Source organism: Lissotriton vulgaris, chromosome 10, assembly GCF_964263255.1.
Source record: "Lissotriton vulgaris chromosome 10, aLisVul1.2, whole genome shotgun sequence".
Taxonomy (NCBI): Eukaryota; Metazoa; Chordata; class Amphibia; order Caudata; family Salamandridae; genus Lissotriton; species Lissotriton vulgaris.
Genome location: NC_141698.1, coordinates 457,487,155 through 457,509,613, shown reverse-complemented (window position 1 = coordinate 457,509,613; position 22,459 = coordinate 457,487,155). Strand labels below are relative to the sequence as shown.

The window sequence follows — 22,459 nt, the reverse complement described above, 5'->3', positions numbered from 1 at the left end:
CGAATGATCCAACAATATCGCAGGTACATGCTTTATTATTTCAACCCCGGATGCAAGCTCGTAATTAAATAAAAAATAATCAATTCGAGAGTGATGGCTGTACTTTTTACTAAAAAAGGTAAAATCCCTCTTATCCCCCGTCTTATGCCTCAAAATATCGATTAAGTAACTCTCTAATCATATTTTTAAGTACTGCCTTAGTTTTTAGTGGCATGACGTATTTAGCTTTGGAGGTTCTATCCAACGTTTTGTTTAACACCAAATTGAAATATCCTCCAATTACCACTAAGATGTTAAAAGACATTAAGCATGATTTCAATTTGATTAGTGCATCCGGGTTATCTTCATTGGGCACATAATAGCTAACTACAATTACAGATGTTCCTTGTATTTTTATCTTAGCTAGGGTCCACCTCCCAGACGAATCTGTCTGCTGACTTTCTACTATGATACCTGCATTATTTCCTATGAGGATGGCCACCTCCCTTGTGTTGCTGCTTTGATCTGAACAGACGTTGTCTTGTACCCAGGATCATTTTTTTAAAGCATTCACACATTCGTGTTTTGTTAGATGCGTCTCTTGTAATAGTATAACGTTTGCCTCAGATCTCTTCACAAATTCCATTAATCGACCTAAATTCTTTGCAGACCTCAAACCATTTACATTCCTGGATACAAATGCACTAAATCCTTCATCATGTATCTAACCTTAGGCCTCTACCAATACCTTCTAAGTTACTCTTATATCGACCAACCCTTAGTATACCTGCACTGATACACAAGTCTACATAAGTTAATAAGGACCACCCATCAAATATCAGAACAAGGACTATATTTTTTATTTTTCTCCCACCTGCTCCCAACCACCCATGCCCCACCCACCACCCCCCTTGGGGAACCCCCACTCTATCTCTTAAGGCAAAAGGCCTTCGAGGTCTCGCAGTGTAAATAGAGAGAATCCATTACCAATTGTTAAGAAAATATATGAATGAAAATATTATACGTTGTATTTTCCTATACATGTTCCTTTACATTTATAACCAATTGTGTATCTCTTACCAACTATTTAACAGTGTGGATTTCCTAAATATATCTCTATACATCTATATACATAGACTATCCCTATTTTGGGTTTTCCATCTGTTTTAGTAAATCATCAATCTCCTAGGGTCTCTAATCACATGCATTTTATTATGCCACATTATCTTAAGCATGCCAGGAATCTTCATCTGCACTTGGCCCCACCTGGAACACAACTCATTCATTTTTTAGCCCAGCTCCCACTGTCGCTGAGAGGTTCTTTTGCCCAAGTCTGATCGTATTTGATACGTAACATCACTGTATTTTAGCTCTCGTTCTTTTAGTGCTCGCCCCAGTCCCAACTCCTTAATCGAGAAAGTTAAGAAGTTTACTAAAATTCTCCTTGGGGCCTTTCTCCCTGAATGAAGTAAATATGGGTCTCTATGTACCCTTTGGAGTTCTTTATCCCAGTCAATGTCACTCCTATCCTGAAGCAGTTCTCCCAAGAGTTTCACACAAAGCCCTTAATGTCCGAGCCTTCTGCGTTTTCGTACACTCCCAAAATTCGAACATTATTTAGTCTAGCATGAAGTTCCAACCTTTCCAGGTCCTCTTGTAAGGTCTTATTCTCTTCTCTAAGGATCACTTGGAATTCCCTGCTATAGCCTCGCCCAACGCCTTTGCGCCCTCCTCCAATGCTGTTGCACACAGCGTCATCCTATCAACCTTTTGCTCGAGGATCCCACATTTCTCCTGTATAACCTTCTGATTTTGCTCGGAGGTCTCAAACCTGGACAATTTATCCTGTCTTAACTTCAGTAAGAGCTCTGTCATCTGAGTTGTCAGGGGGCCTTCCCCAAAACTCCATGGTCGATCCTCACCCCTTCTTCATTGATTCCTGGGAGCCCCTCCCAGCTAGACCCTTCCTCTTGCACAACTTGTAATAGAAGCATAGGTTTAGGCGCAGACTTAGACATCAGGATAGACGTGGAAAAGGTCTGTGCAGGGGTATTCAGAGCCCCTGGGGTGCTAGATATGATTTCTTCCAGGCTCTCTGCCCCAGTCCCCATACGAGGAGAAAAACGATTCCCTCTAGCCCCAAGAGCCTTCTCAGCCCTTGATGGACCAGCCACTTGCTCCATGATTTTGAAATATGACTGAAGCGAGGGTGGTGGCTTAAACAGTAAAGCTGCTTCCTCTTTTTTACACTTTCTCACTCTACCTCCTTTGGGAGGTTTCCTAACAGGAGTTATGGCTTGGGGAGTACTAGCTTGTATTGCAGTAGGACTTTTATTCTCTTGCACAGAACGCAAAAGATATCCACTCCTTCGAGTTGAGAGAGTTTGTGCACCTTTGCAAGATTCTTCAAGAGCTCCAGAATACCCAAGACCGCTAAGCACTTTTAGCGCCTTTAGTGCAAATTGCCTCTGCCCCAGGACTTGTTCCATATCAGCCCCTTCTACTCGTTTTACTGTCTCTGGTCCAGCAGTGCTCAAGACAGTAAGAGGTAAGTCCCTTCATATAGGGTCCTTCTCTTTCTCCATCCACTCCTGAATTGCAAAAGGCCTTGAAATCAGCTCATGTAATATTATTGCGGGAAAAGGAGCTCCCAGAGTCCCCGTCGTCCAACTCCTTTCAACATTTTTTTCAACACCCTGCACTCTCCATTTGCGCACTCCAGGAAGATCACACACTATGGGGACACCAAACTTCCACTCTACTCCTTTATATGTACAATGTAGCCTCGTTATTGCCTTCCGTGCAGTCTTCACAGAGGCGGCTGCCCGGACCCAGCTTGCTAAAAGCAAACACATACTAGTGCCCATACGTATGGAAGAACAACACAAAAATGAGGGGTAACTACAATTTCAACCCAGAGAGTCCTGTCAAAGACCAGCCGAAAATCACAGGAATCACAAGGAGCAAGGAGCATATTGGGTTTTTCTCGCAGCAATCCTCGTTAAGCCGCCGCCTGAACTGGCCACCTCGGGAGGCGGAGTCACGTCCCTGTTAGAATCAGCAGGGTGCCGAGGCTCAACAACAAACGATACGAAAAACACCAATACACTGAACCGCACTTAGTCAGGGCAGTCTCGGGCAGTCAGGGCAGTCTCGGGCGAGGATACCCATCTCTCCCGCCACCTCGCCTTACTTTATAGCGGCATGAATCTGCGAAGTCCGTAGGATCACTCTCCTACCACACGGCATTCCTCCCTACCGGCGGTAGCCAGCTCCCATTGTTTCCCAACCACGTGACTCGGGCTGCTACGATCTCCCAGCACAAGTTCTATTGCGTCCTCAATTCTTCCAAGGAGGGGGGGGGGGGGGTCCTTAAACAACGTTTCTCCATTTTAATTTCCATAAGAAACTTTAGACAGGGCTACAGCCCGAACTGATGCACAGAACTACACCAAATTTGGCAAAAAGGTAGCTCTTGGCTTAGAAAGCACTCTTTTTGTTAAATGCTGGAAATCCATTCAGTTGTTCTAAAGAAATTAGTTAGAAACATTTCTCAGATATACAACTGGGGACGCAGAGGATCTGCGAATCCTCCTGATCTTGAGCATGCAATCTGATTGGCTGCCAACACTTCCAACCAGAAAGTGTTGGAAGCCATCTTGTGGCTCAGTTGAACCGAATCACAAGAAAAAGGGTTAAAAAACAAGAAAAGGGGGCATGGTAGAAACACCCTGACCCCCAAGGCCTGATTAGGGGGGCCAAAAAAACATTTTTTTTCAAACAAATGTCAGCTGCATTTCTGGTGAATCTGCGAATCCGGCTGAAAATGTTAAAAAAAACACAAAGTGCGGGCTTCCGTGCTTCGTTTCCTTAAAGCCCCTGGGTGGGTTAGGTCCCAGGGGCAATGATGAAAAGAGATGTAGGGGCCCATGCAGGCCTCCACAGCACTGGGCATCTGCCACCTCCCTGGGGCTTATACATTGAATGCGGGGTGCTATGAGGCCCCCCACGCAGCCCTGGGGATGCCACGTCCCCGGGGCTATGTTTGTGAAATACGGGGTGCCGCACGGCCCCACCCAGCAGCCACCTCCCCGGAGCTATGTGGATAATTAGGCATGGGGGATCCTGCCTCCCCTGGGCTACTTTCCAAATGGAGGGGGGTCACATGGCTCACCCTCCTGGAGCCGTTAATGGCCCTGGGGAGCACACCCCACAGGGCCGTCTCAAGCAATGTCCCAGGACATTGCACTTTGCTATGGTATGGCGGGAGTATGCTCCCTCCATTACATAGCAAACAGTGCACTCGCTTTGGGAGCACTTTGCTCTCGTTTGTTCATAGCGAGCAAACTTTGCCCTTGGTTGGGAGATGAAGTCCCCTTGCCTCTTGAGGGTCCCAGGGGGTCAACTAGCCCTACTGTTACTTCAGGTAAGCCCCAAACATCTGGATTGCTGAGAGGTGCTCTGAGGTCATGCCCCTTTCTCCACTATTCTGCGAACGTGCCTCCTGGCAGACTGCTGGTTTGGGATGAAGTCCACTTTATTCCAGAGGGACCTCGGAGACCAAGAAGCCCTCCTGGTAGCTCCTGTAAGTCCTATGCAATGGAATTTCTGAGAGCTTGTTGCAGGCCCAGACCCCTCTCTCCACCACACTGCAAACGTAAATGCTAGTTCAAAAACCTTAAAAATTCACTGAAAAATCCAAAGGTTACAGGGAAGTTATAGTTAGGAATTAGCATTTTAAAAAAAACTAAGAAATTCACTGGAAAAAAAACATAGGTTACAGGAATGTTTTGATTAGGCTGACATTTCACTTGTACAAAACCTGTGAAATTCAGCTGTTATAGTTAGCTGTACTCACGCCCTCGCAAGGCAGTGCTGATGCCAACACATATTACATCACTCATGACATGGTCAGTGACATCACTGACGGGCAAAGCATTCCCATTGCCAGAATCTCTTTCTGCTTTCATGTGGTCCCTCAGTTTACTAATGCCTGTATCCAAAGCATTCATGCTTTTGAAAACATAAGTTTCAGGCATTGGTTCAGATGTTGGTGGTGTTTGTAAAATTTTAACAGCTTGTTACAGAAAAGGGTACAACTGGAATCTTGGTCCCAATCATGGATACGTTGGCATCAAATATCTCTGGTGCTGAGTTGCGCAGCGGAATCTTCTGTAGCGCCAACTGATATCCCGTCCGCATTAAGGCCTAATTCTAGACTCCTCTCCTATATCAAGTGTAGACCCAACGGATTTAAAGTATCTCCCTTTCCAGACCTCTGAGCTGCCATACTGGCCACTTTGGCTGAAATATTATTTCAAAATCTTTGCTATTAGTTACTACTGTCTTCTCCGTATCACTTTGGCCCCTGGTTGTCATGCCCATCAGGGATAGGAACCTTCAGATTTCTCCATTAAAAATCTCTCTTATTTTTTTTGTAGCAGAGTCCTCAGCATTGGCAATTGATGTAGAGGGATTGTCACTGGTCCAGTTGTCTCTTCTTAAGCCCCTCTGGGAAATTCATCAAAGGCCTTTGTGCAGTATTGGGACAGCAAACCCACATCCTTAATAATAAGCTCAGGCTTCTGACCTGCCCCCTTTCTCTTAGATCGCACCATTATAGAGATAATAATAACAGTAATATGTAGATGATTACTTGGGCATAGTGAGTACTCAGTCTTCATAGTTATGACCAGGCCAAGAAGACGGCCACCATAAGACAAATCATTTTATCTCCAGTTTTTCAATTATTTTTAGCCAACTTAAAAGTCAGTTTAATACTCAATTTATTGGCCATGTGATTTAACCTTGACCCCAGTCATACAGTTCATATAATTCATTGTTGGTCAACCATTATTGACATTGTTCAGTGTTCAGTGTTGTCCCAGCACATTTCCAGTTCATGCAGTGGACAGTCTTCAGCTTCTGCTTTTATTGCAAGAATGCCACAGTCTTGCAAACCCACAATCCATGCGGGGTAAGCATAAGTCATGGAAGCCACCCTTTCCCATAGGCTGGGCCTCTAAGCCCTCCAATTTCCTGGACACGTAGTGCTCCACCTGCTCACCTCTGTAATGTAGTTGCACTGTATTCAATGACCCCGTCCTCTTGTTGGCAACACCTGGGTCTCTAACCCTCACGTAATGCTCTGCCTCAACTTTGCTGTGCCTCCATGCCCCACTTCAGCAGATGAACCAGCGCCTCCAGCACTGATATTTGATTCCCTCCACATTAGTCGACACCGGAACCCCGCGACTCTTGGTCCTTTCTCCCATTGTGGATACAGCACACAGCAGCAGGTGCATGGAGCAGATTCTTACTCCAGTTACGTTCATACAGCACAGCGGGTCAGACTATTGGTGACTCAATGACCCAATGTGCCATCCAGGAGTACTTTTAAGAAGATTGGGGAGGAGGGTGTGTGGAGGTAAACTTCTGAAGAAGCTGATGGCTTCCCAGACACCTGGGCCTAATTAACATGAACCTCTCTGTAGCTCATGCAAGGCAGCAAGCTGCTACTCTAGAATGCTTCAGACCATTTTCACAGGTTAGAGGTTTCAGAGCTAATATACATAGGCTCAAATGCCCACTCAAAGGGATTCAAACCAATGCTGTACTTCTTTGAAATATACTTTTTTGCCTAGACATGAAACTAGCAAGCACGGACTCCCATAAAGGTGGTTCTGGCAATTGTCATGGAGTTGACTTAAGCAGATAAGTGTGGACCCTGGGTGGTCAGCTAAAAACCTTTCTCTCCATGCTCTGACAATATAGGACTGCACAAGGTATCCGTCAAAGTTCTATCCTCTTGTATGCAAAGTACCACCATACATGTGGCACAGAACAGTTAAGTAATCGTTCTTCTTGTCAGAAAAAACTCATTCAAGTTTAGTTGCATATCCAATCTTTCAAGAAGTTTCAGGAACCTTTAAGAGGGTAAAAGAAGGAATTCCACATTGTTGTTTATGATCTTAAGGTGTCTTTTATTAAAAATGCACTCGGTTTTCTTACGTAGACAGCCAACACTGAAATGGGACATGTTCACATAAAATCCTCAGTGTTTGAGATTGTTAGTACTGGGCATTTTCTGATCTATGTATCCTTTTCCTAAACGCTATTGTGTCACATTCGATAAAGACTATGTTTTCGCTGATGTCGTGAGAAACGTATCTCTGTATTCCATGTGATGGACAAAGGCCTGAATGAGTCTGTTTATAATACAAACTTTGTACATTTCGATTGCACTCCATGTGATGGACAAAGCCCTGAATGTGTCTTTTTATATTACATACTTTTTTACATTTTGATTGCACTCCGAGTGCTGTGCTGAGCTCATAGAACCTAATGTACTCTTCACCAGTGTATTGACAATGTGATATGACATTATGAGACTAAAACTAGACTGATGTCAGACACAGGATGTGTATTTATTCCCTCTAACATGACTACCTGTGCGTAGTCAAAAAACCTTTTTTTATTTTGATAATGGATTAATCTTACCCATGTCACCATTTCTCCTTAATTATTCAAACCCTTTTTTCCTGTCTGCACCTAACTCTGTCACATTAATACGCAATACAATACGGATCCCTCCTCTTTTTTTAAATTGCAGCTATGGTCCTGGATTTTTACTCCTGTCTACTGGAATATTGCTTACATATCCTACCATATTCTGCAATCCTACATTGTCTGCCACCTTATATCCGTATTAAACGCTCCCACTCTCATTATGTTTATATACACGGAAAACGGGCGTGCGAAGGTGCCGGTATCGCGGACGGATGCCTTCTCTGGGTCTTATCATAGTACCACGTCAAGATGTTTCTCCATGCTTCCTGAATTATGTTTTGGGAAGATACAATTTTCGTGCGTATAAAGAAACTCCATCTTGCCACACAGTGTTCTGAGAAACCTCTACTGTGGAATTAGTGGCTAATCTGCAGACTAACACATATTTGCTATACTTTCTTTGGTAACGTTCATTCTGGGTTCTTAAGCTCTTGAAAATATAGTAGCTGTCAATCGGAATATTTTCTTAGATCGACACACCTTAACTTGGAGTACTGACAAGGGACCCCCAGCTTTCCGAACATATAGAGCCACAACTGAAGCATCTTGCCGGGCTCATCTACCATCAAATTAAGCCTTGAGAAAGTCTTGGTGGTGACAAAACGCATGTTGGCTGTTTCTGTGCAACCTAGTCAAGAATTGAAACCCTCATTACATTAAATGAAGCAGTGTTTTCTCCAAATGTTTGGATTGTTTTGAAATACAATTTATATGCCTTTGTTGTAATAAATTATTGTGTAATCATTTGATCGTATTTTGCCTATTTAAACCTGGCTTTGAAAGTTTTCTTCCATCATCATATGTTGTTCTTTACCGCTAATGTAAGTTGTTTAGTAACTGTATATATACTACTCAGAGTGCCGGGGTTCAGTCTTTTTTGTATTTCGAGCAAGACATTTTTGACTTGCTCAAATTGATATTCTGGGTATTGGGATAACTTACCCTGAGTGGCACCTACCAAAAATTGTTTGAATAGACACAGTGACAGCCAATGTGTACCCCTATCTGTTAATATCTTGTTTGTTTGAAGTGCGACATCATAACCCACCACTACCGTGTGTGGTTGCTTGCTATGTTTATATACAGCTCGCTTGCAACTGATGCGTTCTTAGTTGATTCCGATGGGATTCCGTTTTTTCACAATAGAACAACTGATGCGCTGTCGATATGATATCCATTAGTTTACATCGTTTCTTAATATGAAATACCATTCATTCCTCTTGAACTTCGACCGAATAGGTACAACAATTCCCATCAAGTTTTTATGGTAACTTGATCAGCAAAATGGCGGCCTTTGGACCCAAGGTCGTCAGTCTAGTCTCGTATACGGAGCTCTTCTTGCAAGTAAGCTTTATGACTAGCGGGCGTACCCGTGACAGGGGTCATAGTCGCGGGCCACCTTGCTTTTGGTCTAACTTTGTGCTTTAATAATTTATTTTTGGCGCTTAGGCGACCTGCTCAGCCGGGCTCTAGCCGCCCCATTTTAACTTAATTTTCCCTTTCGCGAAGAGATTATTGTGCTCTTATTTTAACCGTTCTTGTCGCGGGATGAGCCTTGACATTTAACGAAAGCGTACACTTGGTCGGCAAAACACTGGGGGACATGTACTATTGCTTTTACTGCACCTTCTACTTTTTAAAACACACACTTTTAACAAATCTAGGCTTCCTGGGGGTGCTGTTGCTGACTTAGGGTTACCATCCTTGCCACCGGATGAGCCTTGACATCTCACGCAAGCGTGAACTTGGTCGGCAACACAGCGGTAAATACCTATTGGTTTTACTGCACCGGCAACGCTTTTAAACACACACGTGCATCAAGTCTATGCATCCTGGGCGTACTGGTGTTGACTTTGGGTTATAGCATAGCACACTTTTCTCTGAGCGTACTGTTGCTGACTTAGGTTTATATCAAAATACACTTTTCTCTGCTCCACTGGCACGTGTTTGTAACAATAGGTGTATCGTACCAGCTGCTCCTGCTGCTACCAGCGCCCAATGTCAATCACCTTAGATTGGTCATGGTCCAGCGCGTTCGGTTTAGACATAGTTACATCATACTCACTGCTGTGGTTGCCTGAGCCTAGTGTTACTCAGCATGGAATAGACTTTAGCTGTATTAGAGAGATTACCATGTAGACTTTTTGTCACGCTGGTTAATTAACCCATCAAGGCCCACTTCCTTTTACTCATCTGAGTCACTTTTCATATAGATACTCTTTGCCTCTACTAAGAATCAGCTCAACAGAGGCGGATACTTGAGTCCTCTCAAACTGTTAGACTACTTTTGCTTCTAACATGAGAGGTTTGTTTGATTTAATACGTACATTTCAACCTGCTTCCTAAACAGATGAGAATTTTGTTTACTGATACTTTTTTCTTAAAATTGCCTAGGTTAATTCCTCTTACTTCAATTGTCCTAATGCAGACTTGATTAGAATTTGGGCCTGGTCTTAATAACCTGGCGAACTGACTACTTTATGCTATCGGTAAGCGTACTCCTAACTACCACGCTCGCCGCTGTAGGCCTTCTTTTGTCCTTTATATTTTAACCTATACATTTATTGGGACTTTAGCAGTATCTTCTCCAGCACGATTTGAACACCTGAAAGCATTGTAGAATATCAGCCTTCCGTCACTATCCATAGCATTGGTTTCTTTACTTCCTCTTGGAAGTACTCTCCTCCCTCACCATATCTTCTTTCCTGTCCCACACTTTACCCTGTGTTTACTCTCACCACCAGCATTGTTAATACAAGTTACCAATTATCCTGCACTTAACAATACTTGGCTATATGTCTGGATTTTAAATATTGTATATATTGTATGGTATTACAGACCTGAAGAAGCCCATGTCTGGGCGAAACGCGTGTGCTGTCTACGTACGAAAACCGAGTGCATCTTGAAAAAAAGGACCATTAAGATCATAAATAACAACGTGGAATTCCTTCTTTTGCTTTCTGTACATACTTACGATTTACCTTGTATATATATTGCCTCTCATACCCCTTTGAATTTATGTTGAACCTTGTGGTTATGTGGCAGCTGACCATCTGAGTTGACTATCCAGGCAGTGCTATCCTCTTTTACCCGTCTGCCTTTTCTCGTATATAAACCTTTCAGAGGGCTCAAGAAAAGGGCCTCTTGTTTCAGATGGAGTCTGTCTCTAAGCCACAGCAAGAGAAAAGGTAGAATAAAGATGACAGTGCTATACAAGGAAGAGTAAATATGTAAGAGTTGTGCAAAAAAAATAGAATGTCAAAAATCTTCTACTCACGAAGATCAGAAAAATTGAGGGGAAGGGACAGCAACCCAGAGACTTGAGTAGGAATCATTCTAGAGTGTGTAGTTTTTAGGTGTATGAATAAATTAGTTAAAATTTGTAATCTTGACCTTCTTTCTTTTTGTGTACATATTTAGTTTGACAAGTGCACCTTTGGCTGTGCTTCCTCATTTATTGCTCCGGGGAATGCTCACATTTCCAGGTGATAAGGGTTTCATCACACTTTCCTGGTTTGGCAATGACTCTGGACTCCCATATAGCACGACAGACAGAAACACAAATAGACTGATTAACTAAGTTATCATGCTTTCCCCTTAGTCTTTGCCGGTCTAATGGCGAATAACCCATGGCAATGAGCTGAAAATGCATGCATTACTCTTGTTTGCAAGTTACACCAAGTTAATTGACTCACAGTTCTAACTTAAAACAAAGGGTCAGTGAGAGAATGTTGGGGCACTGTTCTTTATTAGATGCCAAATAGTTGAACATCTCTGTCCTTAGAGCTTATCAGAACCCTAAGATTACCAGTTGTTATTTGGAAACAGGCATATCAAGAGAGATGAGGATTACCAGGCCTATCTAGTTTGCTCTTCTCCACCATGCCATAAAACCATAAGGGCCCGATTCACAGAATGAACTTAAGACTCAATCCTATACTTACTACTATTTTGGTATTCACAGAATGCACTTACTACTTTTGGCATTCACAGAATGAACTTACTACTTTTGGTATTCACAGAAGTTAGGATTTTGTCTTAAGTCTGTCTTAAGTCTGTCTTAAGTCTGTCTTAAGTTTGTCTTAAGACAAACTTAAGACAAAATCCTAACTTCTGTGAATACCAAAAGTAGTAAGTTCATTCTGTGAATGCCAAAAGTAGTAAGTGCATTCTGTGAATACCAAAATAGTAGTAAGTTTAGGATTGAGTCTTAAGTTCATTCTGTGAATCGGGCCCTAAGTACTTTATGCCTAGCTGTGAGATATGCCTTTTCAGTCTAAGGATGCATACTCCTGGAAGCACAAGATGACAAGTAACAACAACCTATGCGTGTATGATTTTCTGGTAGTTGTTCCCAGCACAAAGCTTCTCTTATGAAGAGTGCTTAGTATAATGAAATTGTAGCATAAATCAGAACAGTTCAAAATAAATGGTGTGGAAAACCAGCATGTACACCTAAAAGATGAGAGTTAATAAATCTACAAACAGCCATGGATAACGAAAACAAATACATAACGAGATGGATGGAAACACACATTGTATTTAAATGCCAAAGTCACAAAAAATTGTGGTGAACGACCACAAATGGTTCTAAAATGAACAATGCCAACATCCTTGATTTGATGATTTGTTCAGGTAATAGTTAGAACTCCCTTTTATGACGACCACAAATTGTGTAATCAATTTTGAATGTTACCAAACCTGGGTTGGTGGCTTATGTGGTCAGAAATTTTACTTATAACACATTTTTAAAATTAGTTTTTAATAGGCATTCACATAAAACAATGCAAAGATGTACATTGAAAGCCGAGATTGTATGACATGCAATGCAATAGGTTTTAACACAATCATGCCATTGCAAAGTTTCCCAAGTCATGTATATATTAAAAACATACAACAGGCTTGTATGAAAAATGACCAGTAGAATGGGGACAAATGGCCCCCATTTCGTGGTAAGGCCCCCATCTGCCCACCAACTAACAGTTACATCTCATGTATCTCTATAACACTGTAAATGTGTGGGAGTCAAGGTTGTGAACCCTCATTCAGTAAATATATTATTTCAAGCAAAGAGAAACCCATATATGTGTACATAACAAGTTAAATGATAAATGATGCCTCAGAATAAATCTTACTTATAACACATTAACACATGTTTTAGTCTCAAACACACAAGATCAATGCTTTGGTTAAAATACTTTGGAGTTTTCATTGTACCAAAGATAAAGTAACCAACAAGATGGTTGATTGGATCATTGCGCAATTCTGGTTACATGAACACACCAGGACAATGTAGCACAACCTAGGAGAGTTAGGCTTTCCACCAAGTTGCAGCAGCACCTCACCTGGTGATACCAATGACTATGACCTTGTTCTTGATTGGTTGCTGGCATCTCATGATACCCTGTGCCAAATGATTCAAGCACAATACAAGAATCCTGCAGAAAACGGTTAAGGTTCGGAGACACGTGTGTTTGTGCAGGTGTAACATTACAGTATGAGTGTGATAAAACATTTGTCCAATGGCATGGTGTCTTTGCCTGGTGTCCCACTTAACTAGTGCCCATGGGGGCAACTAAATCACCTTTTTGACACCCTGCCTAAGACCTAAAGACATTTGAAATAACAATGCCTTGGTTGGTGGTGATTGTATTTTTTCTGTGTATGGCGTGCACGTCCATTTTGTATTGTAGCTACCCAAATCCTTTGTTGAATTCCTCGTCCCCCTATTATGATTGTAAAGGTATTTCCATATCTTGCCTCTCTGCAGAAGGAAAATCCGCTGGTGTTTTCCAATGGGACACTGAAACTTGGAGGTGAAAAAGAGCCAACCCCACGACCAAAGAAATGGCCCATAACCAATGTTCAGGTTTCTGAGGCGCTGTACATTCCTGATGCTTTCATCACTGGAGGTCTATATGAAGAGGAGGATGGAGAGCTCAATCTTAAAGAGGTTAGGAATAAGCAAGAGGCTATTGGAAGGTGGCTGTAATTTGGAGACCAGGCTATGGACAAAGGTCTAGATGGAGGGAAAGGCAACATGTAAAATGGGGCCTTGGCTTGTACCATTGCTTAACTGTAAAACTGTATGCTGCTATGCAGTGTGCTCCAGTCTGAGGGTTACCACCAGTACTGGGATGCTCAAAGGTCATGCATGGCTTCAACCATGTAACTAGTTTCTGCATTGTAGCTGTATCTTTTTCTAGTGTTTCAGTCATGACTAGCAACACAATCTGCTATTCCAGTAGATGGATGCCACAAATGTCTCTGTTAAATCACTGTGATCCTCAGATACTCCACCTTTAAGTTTTTACCTCTGACCATTGCTCCCAACCTAGGACAAAGATCACCGGACAGAAGCAGAGACTGTGAAGAAAAGGGTCACCTGGGACATTGAAAGATCCTGTTATATAGATCCTGGTGCAGTGATACAGTGAGTATCCAAGGTCACATGAGGCCAGTGAATCTTTTCCACCTTGCAAGAGAGGATTATGTGGAGGGAAGGGTTACAATTGTAAGGGATTTATTGTTAGGTCAATTGAAGAGCAAGACAGACATTGCATAAGCTCAATGTATATATTCATTTGAATAATTTCTTAAGCTCCGCAATCTCAAAACAAAAACGGAAATTAGAAGAATTTAACAATGAACAGTATGAAGAACATTATATAAAAATAAAAAAAAGTACATTTGTGATCTACTTGGATATGTAAATTATTCTGTGATTTTGCTCTGCACCATTTAGCTGGTTTGGCATTGCCTACGCCCAGAAGCAGGTCCTTAAAATGTTTTTCCGAAAAGAAAGGTGTTGCTTTTAAAGTTTCTACAGAGCCCCAGTGTGGACTACCCTCTGCGTGCACAGGGTCCCACTCCTACATATATACCACTGGACATTTCCGGTATTTAACCTTTTGGCAGTATGCATGAATCAGTCATTTCAGGAACTTACCGCTTTGACAGTGGCGACTCAGTCATTCAGGGCCACCCCCCCTTCCTGAGGAATAACTATGCCGCCCTTTCCTCGGTAAGCTGTACATTGTACATTGTACAATTGGCAATTATTGATTCATTCAAGGCTTCTGTTCTGTTTTTGAAAGATCGCCATCCGGTGAGTTTTCTGCACTCTCTATTCTGGTGATTGGCTCAGGCGGCTCCCTTGCAAAGTATCATTAACCTCTAAGCTCCTCAAGACTAAAATTCCTCACTTACTGTACGTAATACAAATTAGGTGGCAACATGACAGGCATCCCCAAAACCTCACTCTATTACAGATCTTTTCTCATGACCAGTTATGACATATTTAAATGCCATAAAATTGCCTTCACATGGTTTTCTACCAACGTTATCCACTTTCTCACTTCTTACCAGAAACATAATAAATTATTCTATCAACCAGTTCATAACTATCACAACAATCCATAAAGTGGCTTCAAAGACCTCTTACTTGGAAATTACAATCTAGATTGTGTCAACCCCAAATCCTGCACCATGCTAGAGAACTTTGCTAAACTGCACAAATGCCTCCATAACTCCTTCCCATCAACAAACAACAAATGCAAGATACGTAAGTACATCTTTTTTTTTATTGTGTTTATTCGTACCTGGATACATAAAAGGCACAATGCATCAGTACACAAAATGTCAACATAATGGAAGAGTATCATCACATACACCCAAAGCAGTGCTATAATAGCACAATAGCATAAGTGCCTAGGTTAAACAGTGAAACAGTTATAAACATCTAAAAAGAACGAAACAATGAGCAGCGAAACTTGGCGTCTGTGGTTAAATCCTCTGATAGTGGATAACCCACCTCCCCCAAAACCCGGTACACCGGTGTGTCAGGAGAATACAGAGATGGCATTCAGGGGGTGGAAGGAGGGTCAGGAAAGAAAGATTGATATAGGCATTCCATTGAACCCAGGGCATTGTCCCAGGGTCCACTCAACTACACATAGCCAGCCAAGATGGTACATTCAGTTGACAGAGGGAGTGCAGTTCCTATGTGATAGGAGGGGTTGGGAGGAAACAGGGGTGAAGGGGAAAGACAGGTCTTTCTTCGTGATGCCCTCACACACCCCATAGAGGTTTCATGCTTCATCATAGGGCGGGTGCCCCTCGTCAGGCCGGCGCTGCAATGCCTGAAGGGCTCCCGAAACTGGGGCTCTTTGTCAAGGATCTTTTGAAGATGAAGCATTTAGGTGCATGCAGGAGTGGGGGCTGGGTAGTGCACGGTGAGATAAGATAAAATATGTATAGGGCAGTCCTCTACAGTCCATTTTAATGAAAAGGTAGCTCTAGCCTAGGTAAAAACAAAAGTGTGCCCCTGTGGGGATTATAATGTTCCTTAGGGGCAGTTTAAGTGTGTAAGGTCGACATGTTTCGTGCCTGTGCTTGCCCCTAACGGGTCAATTAGCACTTCTTCAGGACTGTGGTAAAGTGAAGTGAATGGGTGCACTACCGCCTGGTATTCAATTAGTAGATGTGACATTTGTGAACCAGGTTTAGGTAACATCAGTATCCTTAGTAGGCCGGGATTGATAGAGGCCTCCACTGGCCTCCACTGGCACCCATGTTACCTCCTGAAGAATCTGTATAATCTTATCCCAAAACCCCTGACGGCTTCTTTCCTTTCATGACATATGGTCACCGGAGCGTAACCACATCTAAGGCATTCGTCCGACCGAGCTCTGTCTATGCGATGCAGACGCTGTTGGGTCATGCAGGTTTGATGCAGATAATAGAACTGGGTGAGCTTGAATCTGACATGGCTCGCTACCTCATGAACATAAACTCTCCTCCAAGCACTCTCAGACAACGGTTCAGGCATAGCATCAGCCAATCTACTCTGTACTCCTGTCATATTAACGCTGCAATCTCTCTTGATAGCCCTGTAAAGGCAGGAGATTAGTTCCCTTGTGGATCCCGGGTCCAGTATTATTTGTAATGTCTGAGATTCCGTGAGTTCGGAGGGGAAGTCTGGCTAGATCTCCGGGAGCATGCAGGACACCTTAATATATTGCAGAAACTGGCTGTAGTGCTAGTCTCTTCCATCATAAGGAAGACACCATTGCCATCAAGGTCACCAGCTATGATGCAGCCCCCCACCTTATACCAGGGTCTCATATCCATTGTGGACTGAATATCTCAGATGGTTTTTAACCACCTGAGGGGCAGCATTCTGACATACGGCATCAGACACAATACCCGCTTTACCATATGTTCCCAGGTCACTGCTACTTGTCAGAGAACAAAAGGGAGGCCCTCCAGAATCCCCCGATCCTATCATAATGCAGTGCAGGAGATCCACATTTGCCTCCCACTCACTCAACAGGGTTTTCTCCTCATTGTGGCCCTTTGCACACCACTGTGCCCCATATTGAAGGAGGTTTGTGAACGTAAGCACATCTTTGTTGATGTCAGCTTCATGAAATGGTCCGACCAATTTCCATTGATGAGTCTGTCCATTTTCCCAATCCTTTTCACATTCTTATCCCCAAATAGGTCACACTCATCAACACCCATACAAAGGAAAGATGGAGAAGACCAGTTAAATGCCATCACTAAGCAAACTCCAATGCCTCATCATAACCAGAATAAAATAACTTGTATTGTCAGCCAACATCCTCACTGTACAGAAGTCAAGGGAGTACCTCCTTTCCATCTTAAAACATAAATACAAGATAAAGCCAAGCAAATCATTTTGCAATGTAAGACTAATACGAAATTCAGAAAATGAACGACAAAAGCTGGGAGTGAAGGAAACCACGTGCCAAGTGTATTTACAAAGAAAACGGCCGTGTCGGTAGTGCTCGTGAGGTAGGGGTTCAGGGAGTTGTAGGCGGTTTATTTACACAGTGGGGTGGCCACTCCAACCCGCCCAACCTGCAAATTTGCCCCGTACCTTTGTAAGCCACGCTCCTCCCGCGGGAGCCTGGCGAGCGCTTCGCCGGAACGTTGGCCTCCTGGCTTGCTGGTCTCAGCTGGGCTAATCGAAGCTTCGTCTTCCACGCCACTTCTCTGGTCCGCACTCCGTCTCCACTCCACACCGCACTCGTCCTCCGGGGAATCGCCGTCCGTCGTCTTCCGGGACCCTCCTCCTTTTGACGAGATGACGCTCTGGATGGGTGGAGTCTCGTCTTCGCTGCAATCGGTCTTAAAGGTGTAGCGTTCTTTTTCCTCCTCGCATCCCCAAGGATACACAGAGTCAGGGGCCGGCCAATCCTCCGCAGAAAGGGAAGTAGGCTGCTGGATGGAAAGAGAAAGGGGCAAGAGGGGAACAGCTGACCACCAGTCATGGGAAATGGACTCCTCACACTCTTTGTCCTTACAGGGACGACCCACCCCGTCACATGGTCTATCCTTCCCTTTACACAGTTATTGTGAATTTGTATGCATAAAATATTATCTTGTACGTGCGTCACCCAGAGCATCCCTATAGTCTTCACCCGGAAATTCTTCAGGCAGTTTTATTCATTATTAACAAAAGTAGTATTTTCAGGATCCCAGGCTGGACTACATTGGGATTTATTGATACTAACATAAGACAAATGCAGAATGACCAAGAGAGATATTATTTTGTAAGAGAAACACACTATGCTACTTATTGATACATGACGACCAACTGTCCACCTACGTTCATTTTGAAAATACTCTAGCTCAGCCAGCGCCATTGGAATCTAGCATTTCTAGGGACCTTTTGGCAGAAGAGATTGGAATTAATGCCTGGACGATCTATGGGACGGCATCTGCAGCCCACAGTTAACATTTAGAGATAAGGCTTGGCTAGTGGTGACCTCAGAAATATAATTCTGCACAGCATTTGGAGACTGGTACCAGGAAGGGAAATGTATCCATTATTGATTAATTCATATCACACACATTGAAGACCTATAGCACTTCTTATCCTGATTCTCTTGAGGAATTCAAGGCATTGCAATTTGCCAGAGATTCCTAACTGTTTGACTTCTGTGGACTCCCACTGATTTATTACTGGAAGCAGGAGACCCTGGTCTAAGCAGCTTTTATGATTTGAACCTCAAAACAATACACAAACACAGAAACAAGTATACATTAAACAAATACACGAATAATTAAAAATGGAATGGACAAATATAGAAAATCCAAAAGTTTAATGGGAAGGTTGAAGTTTTTCTAAGTGTGTTTTTCATTCTAAAAAGCAAATCGATATGCTAGGCTAGTATATCACTTTGTTTTTTGTGCTACTAATGCATGTTCTTTTCAGTGGTGTAACGCAAAATGATTGTGGGTCCCCCAGCGGTATGTGGAAAGAAGCAGCTGAGTCTCATATATCTCACAGATATTAATTGTCTTTGGGCTGTAGGGTGCCTCACTGAAAGACTGTGGGCCCCTGAAGGCTTGGACCTCCCTTGCACTGCAGGGGCTTTGTTACACACCTGGCTCTTTTGTCAAACTGCAATTAAAGCCACCCAACGTTGTCTTATGCCCTATCGGGTCGGACAAGAAGTACAAACATACAACATGCAAAGGGCTACTCGTCAGTCTCTCTGGATTACTGTGGGAGAGAAAAATAATCATCCATGAACTGTGTACTGATAAAGTGCATTAGCATAAGATCAATCTGTTCATGGTCTTTGTGGTACTCATTTTGAAATTATGCAATACACCGCAGAGAAACATTGCACTCAGATGTACATACACATCCTATAAGAACAGGACAGACATAAGGACACACCTTTTTAAAAAGCTTTAGAAATCTCTTGGACATTAAAACATGTATTTGTGATCACTCAGTATGGCTTACTCCATGCATATTACGGCAAAAAAAACAGGAATGGGTGAGAAATAAAGTAATTAGTCCATGTTACCATACCCAATTCAGGACCCTTGTACTGTGACATAGGAATTTGGCGAAGCATGATCCTACAATCACACACTATACGTGGCAGTTTTCAAGTATTAGCAGGACCAATTATGTTGGAAGAGAAAATAACTTTAGTTATTGTACTACTTAGAATGCTGTATAGTAAGGGGCTGTGCTGTAGGTAGGTTACTTATGTCTTCAAACATGCCATGTCGTGTTTTGAGACTTACAGTGAACCTAATCACTACCTGGCTGTTTGTTTGTTACAACAACAATCTCCATCTTTATTTGCTGGGCTCGCGGTAAGCTCCAAGCCCGTTTCCTCGTCACCGTGTAACACGCGTGACGTTACCGTGCTTACGATGTAGCGTGCAGTGCGATGGGCATGATGGGAGCAGTAGATTATTTATTTAAATATTTTTTCAATTTTACATAGCATAGACAAGGCCCAAAGGCATCAGAGTGCTTTACAACAAGCAGGATCCAAAGCATGTAGTGTTGCTCTCAGTGGGCCTAGGTGAACCATGGGAGTGCCTGAGAAAAGGGCAATTCCGTAGTCTAGTTTAGAGAGTACGAGCGATTGCATCACTATTTTGAAGTCTTGTTCTGGAATCAATTGTCTGATGCCCCACTCCTGCCTAAGTTGGTATTGTGCACTGTTGGCCATGGCTGCAATGTGACTGTAAAGATTGAGATGATTATCAAGGGTGATGCTGTGTGATCTGGCACTCTGGACAATGGTGGGCAGCCATCCAGGGCCGTAAGTTTGGCACTTGTACTGGTGTTTTTGCTTTTGGTTGTGAGATCAAAGAAATTCTATTTAAGTTCGGTTGAGTTTTAAATGGTGGTTGGACATCCAGTTTTGAATTTTTAAGAATGTTTTTAAAAGCAGGGCAACGTCTTCCAGGGGTGAGATTTTCAGGTATAATTGGGTGTTGTCTGCGTTAGAGGTGGACGAGAATCCCAGAGTTTCTAAGAATCACACATAGAGGTTCTAGGCAGAGGTTAAACAAGGTTGCGGAGAGGATCAAGCCTTCAGGGACCCCTTGGTGAAAGCTGACTGATCTCGATAGCGAGTTATCTAGTTTCGCAATTTGGTAACGGTTAGATAGGTATGAGGAGAACCAGTGGAGTACAGTGCCTCCACATCCCATCCAAAGTTCAAGAGTACAAAGGAGGTTCAGACGGTTAAAAGTGTCACATGCTGCAGATAAATCCAGGAGGCAGGAATTGCCGGAGTCAAGGATTCTGAGGGAGTCGTTGATTATTTGAAGGATTGCAGTTTCTGTACTGTAACTGTGGTGGAAATCTGATTGGAGAGAGTCTAGGAGGTTGTTCGAATGTGGGAGGCTAGTTGGGATGCTGCGTAACTTTCAATGACTTTGCCTAAGAATGGGAGTGTGGCGGCTGGGCGGTAGTTGTTCAGGTCTCTGGATCAAGAAGTTGGTTTTTCAAGAGCAGGGTGAATTGACCCATTTTTAGTCATTCTGGGAAGATGCCCTGATTGGAGGAGGAGTTCACCATGGTAGTCCATATGGGGAGAAGGTGCGTGGCAAGAGATTTGCTGATAGAACCTGGAATGGCATCATGATGGTGGTTTGAGGGTTTTACTTTGGAGATGGTTTTTTGTAGGTCCTGTTCGGAGATTGGAGAGAAAGATGACCGTGATTGTAGTGCCTTGCATGGTAGAGTCTCAACTGTTTCAAGGGAGTAGTTGATGCGCAGTGAGATATTGATGTCTCTAATTTTTTTATCAATGACGACTACAAAGTCATTGCAATGTGCCACGGATGACATACAACACAATACAATGCATGTTTTAAGTGCACAACTACCTAACAAGGTTTCCCGGCAATAGCAAGAAGAATTTGCACATTGTCTAAAGGCAGACGTGATCTTAAGAGAGAGTTATTGCACAGTCAAAGAGAAACGTTTTAAGGTTTTTCTTGAAAACCATTTCAGCTGAACAGCTTCTCCAGGCCAGAGGTAAGGTATTCCTCAATCTGGCTGCCAGGAAGGCAAATGAACGCCCCCCTCTTTTGAATTAAACAATGTGAGGGGTTGGAAACAAGTTATGGTTATTGGACCTCAAAGAACGCACCTGGGAGGACAACTTGAACCGGTGCCAAAGATAGAAGGGACAACTTAGAGTTAAAAATTCTAAAAGCAAAAGTACGAGCTTAAACTGAATCCTTCTGTTGACCGGTATCCAATTAAACTGATACAAGTGACTTGAGATGGAGCTTCAAGAAGGGATTTTATGAATCAATCAGGCATCAGCATTTTGAATGCTTTGAAGATGCTGAATAAGATAAGTAGGAAGCCCGAGATACAGACTATTAGCGTAGATCAGTTTGCAAGTGATCAAAGTGTGTACAATAATTTGTTGCTGTTCCATGGGGGAGAAAATGTAGCATACGTCTCAACCTTCATGGGGATCAGAAAACAGGACCTAGACACTGTTTTTATCTGAGATTCCTACGTGAGCTCAGCATCAAATTTAACCCCCTAAGTTCCATACCACAGAAGAAGGACGATGGAGAATTCCCATCTCTAAAGGCCAGCAAAGTTTAGCGTTGGGGATAGATTTGGTACCAAAGAAAAGAATCTCTGTCTTATCAACTTAAAAAATTGGTATTCATCCAATATAGGACAGATCCAAAACAAGATTTAAAGACACTCAATGATGAAAGAACATTTTCATGAAAGGCCAACAGCAGCTGTGTATCATCTGCAAAAGAAACTACTCTGACTCCAAAGTTCTCCACAATATTGGCCAAAGATGTCATATATCCATTAAAAAAGGTAGGGCTGGGGGAGGAGCCGCGCCAGCGACCAAGATGGCCGCTTGAGCATCGGCTCCGCCGGCCGATACATCCTGACTTGCCATCCGGCACACTATCCTGAGCCCCATCCCTACCATCCAGTGGGGGGCCGGCGCCTGAGCCACTGGGCGAAATTCCGAATGATTTGGGTGCTCGGATGACTTGAATCCATCGTCTGGAACTTTTCGGGCCTTTAGGGAGAGCCACCGGGACCCTGCGTGTGGCACTGCCCGCTTTGGAG

At 43.1% G+C, this 22,459-nt stretch overlaps 1 protein-coding gene across 1 annotated transcript in view; it reads left to right on the top strand.

The window, feature by feature from the left end:
• Positions 1-22,459, top strand: part of CFAP70 (cilia and flagella associated protein 70) — a 1,103,282-nt gene that overhangs the window by 237,272 nt on the left and 843,551 nt on the right. Inside the window, exons 7-8 of the mRNA XM_086941320.1 lie at positions 13,319-13,501; positions 13,887-13,981. Of these exons, the coding sequence (XP_086797446.1) occupies positions 13,319-13,501; positions 13,887-13,981 (278 nt within the window). The remainder of the gene's footprint in view (positions 1-13,318; positions 13,502-13,886; positions 13,982-22,459) is intronic.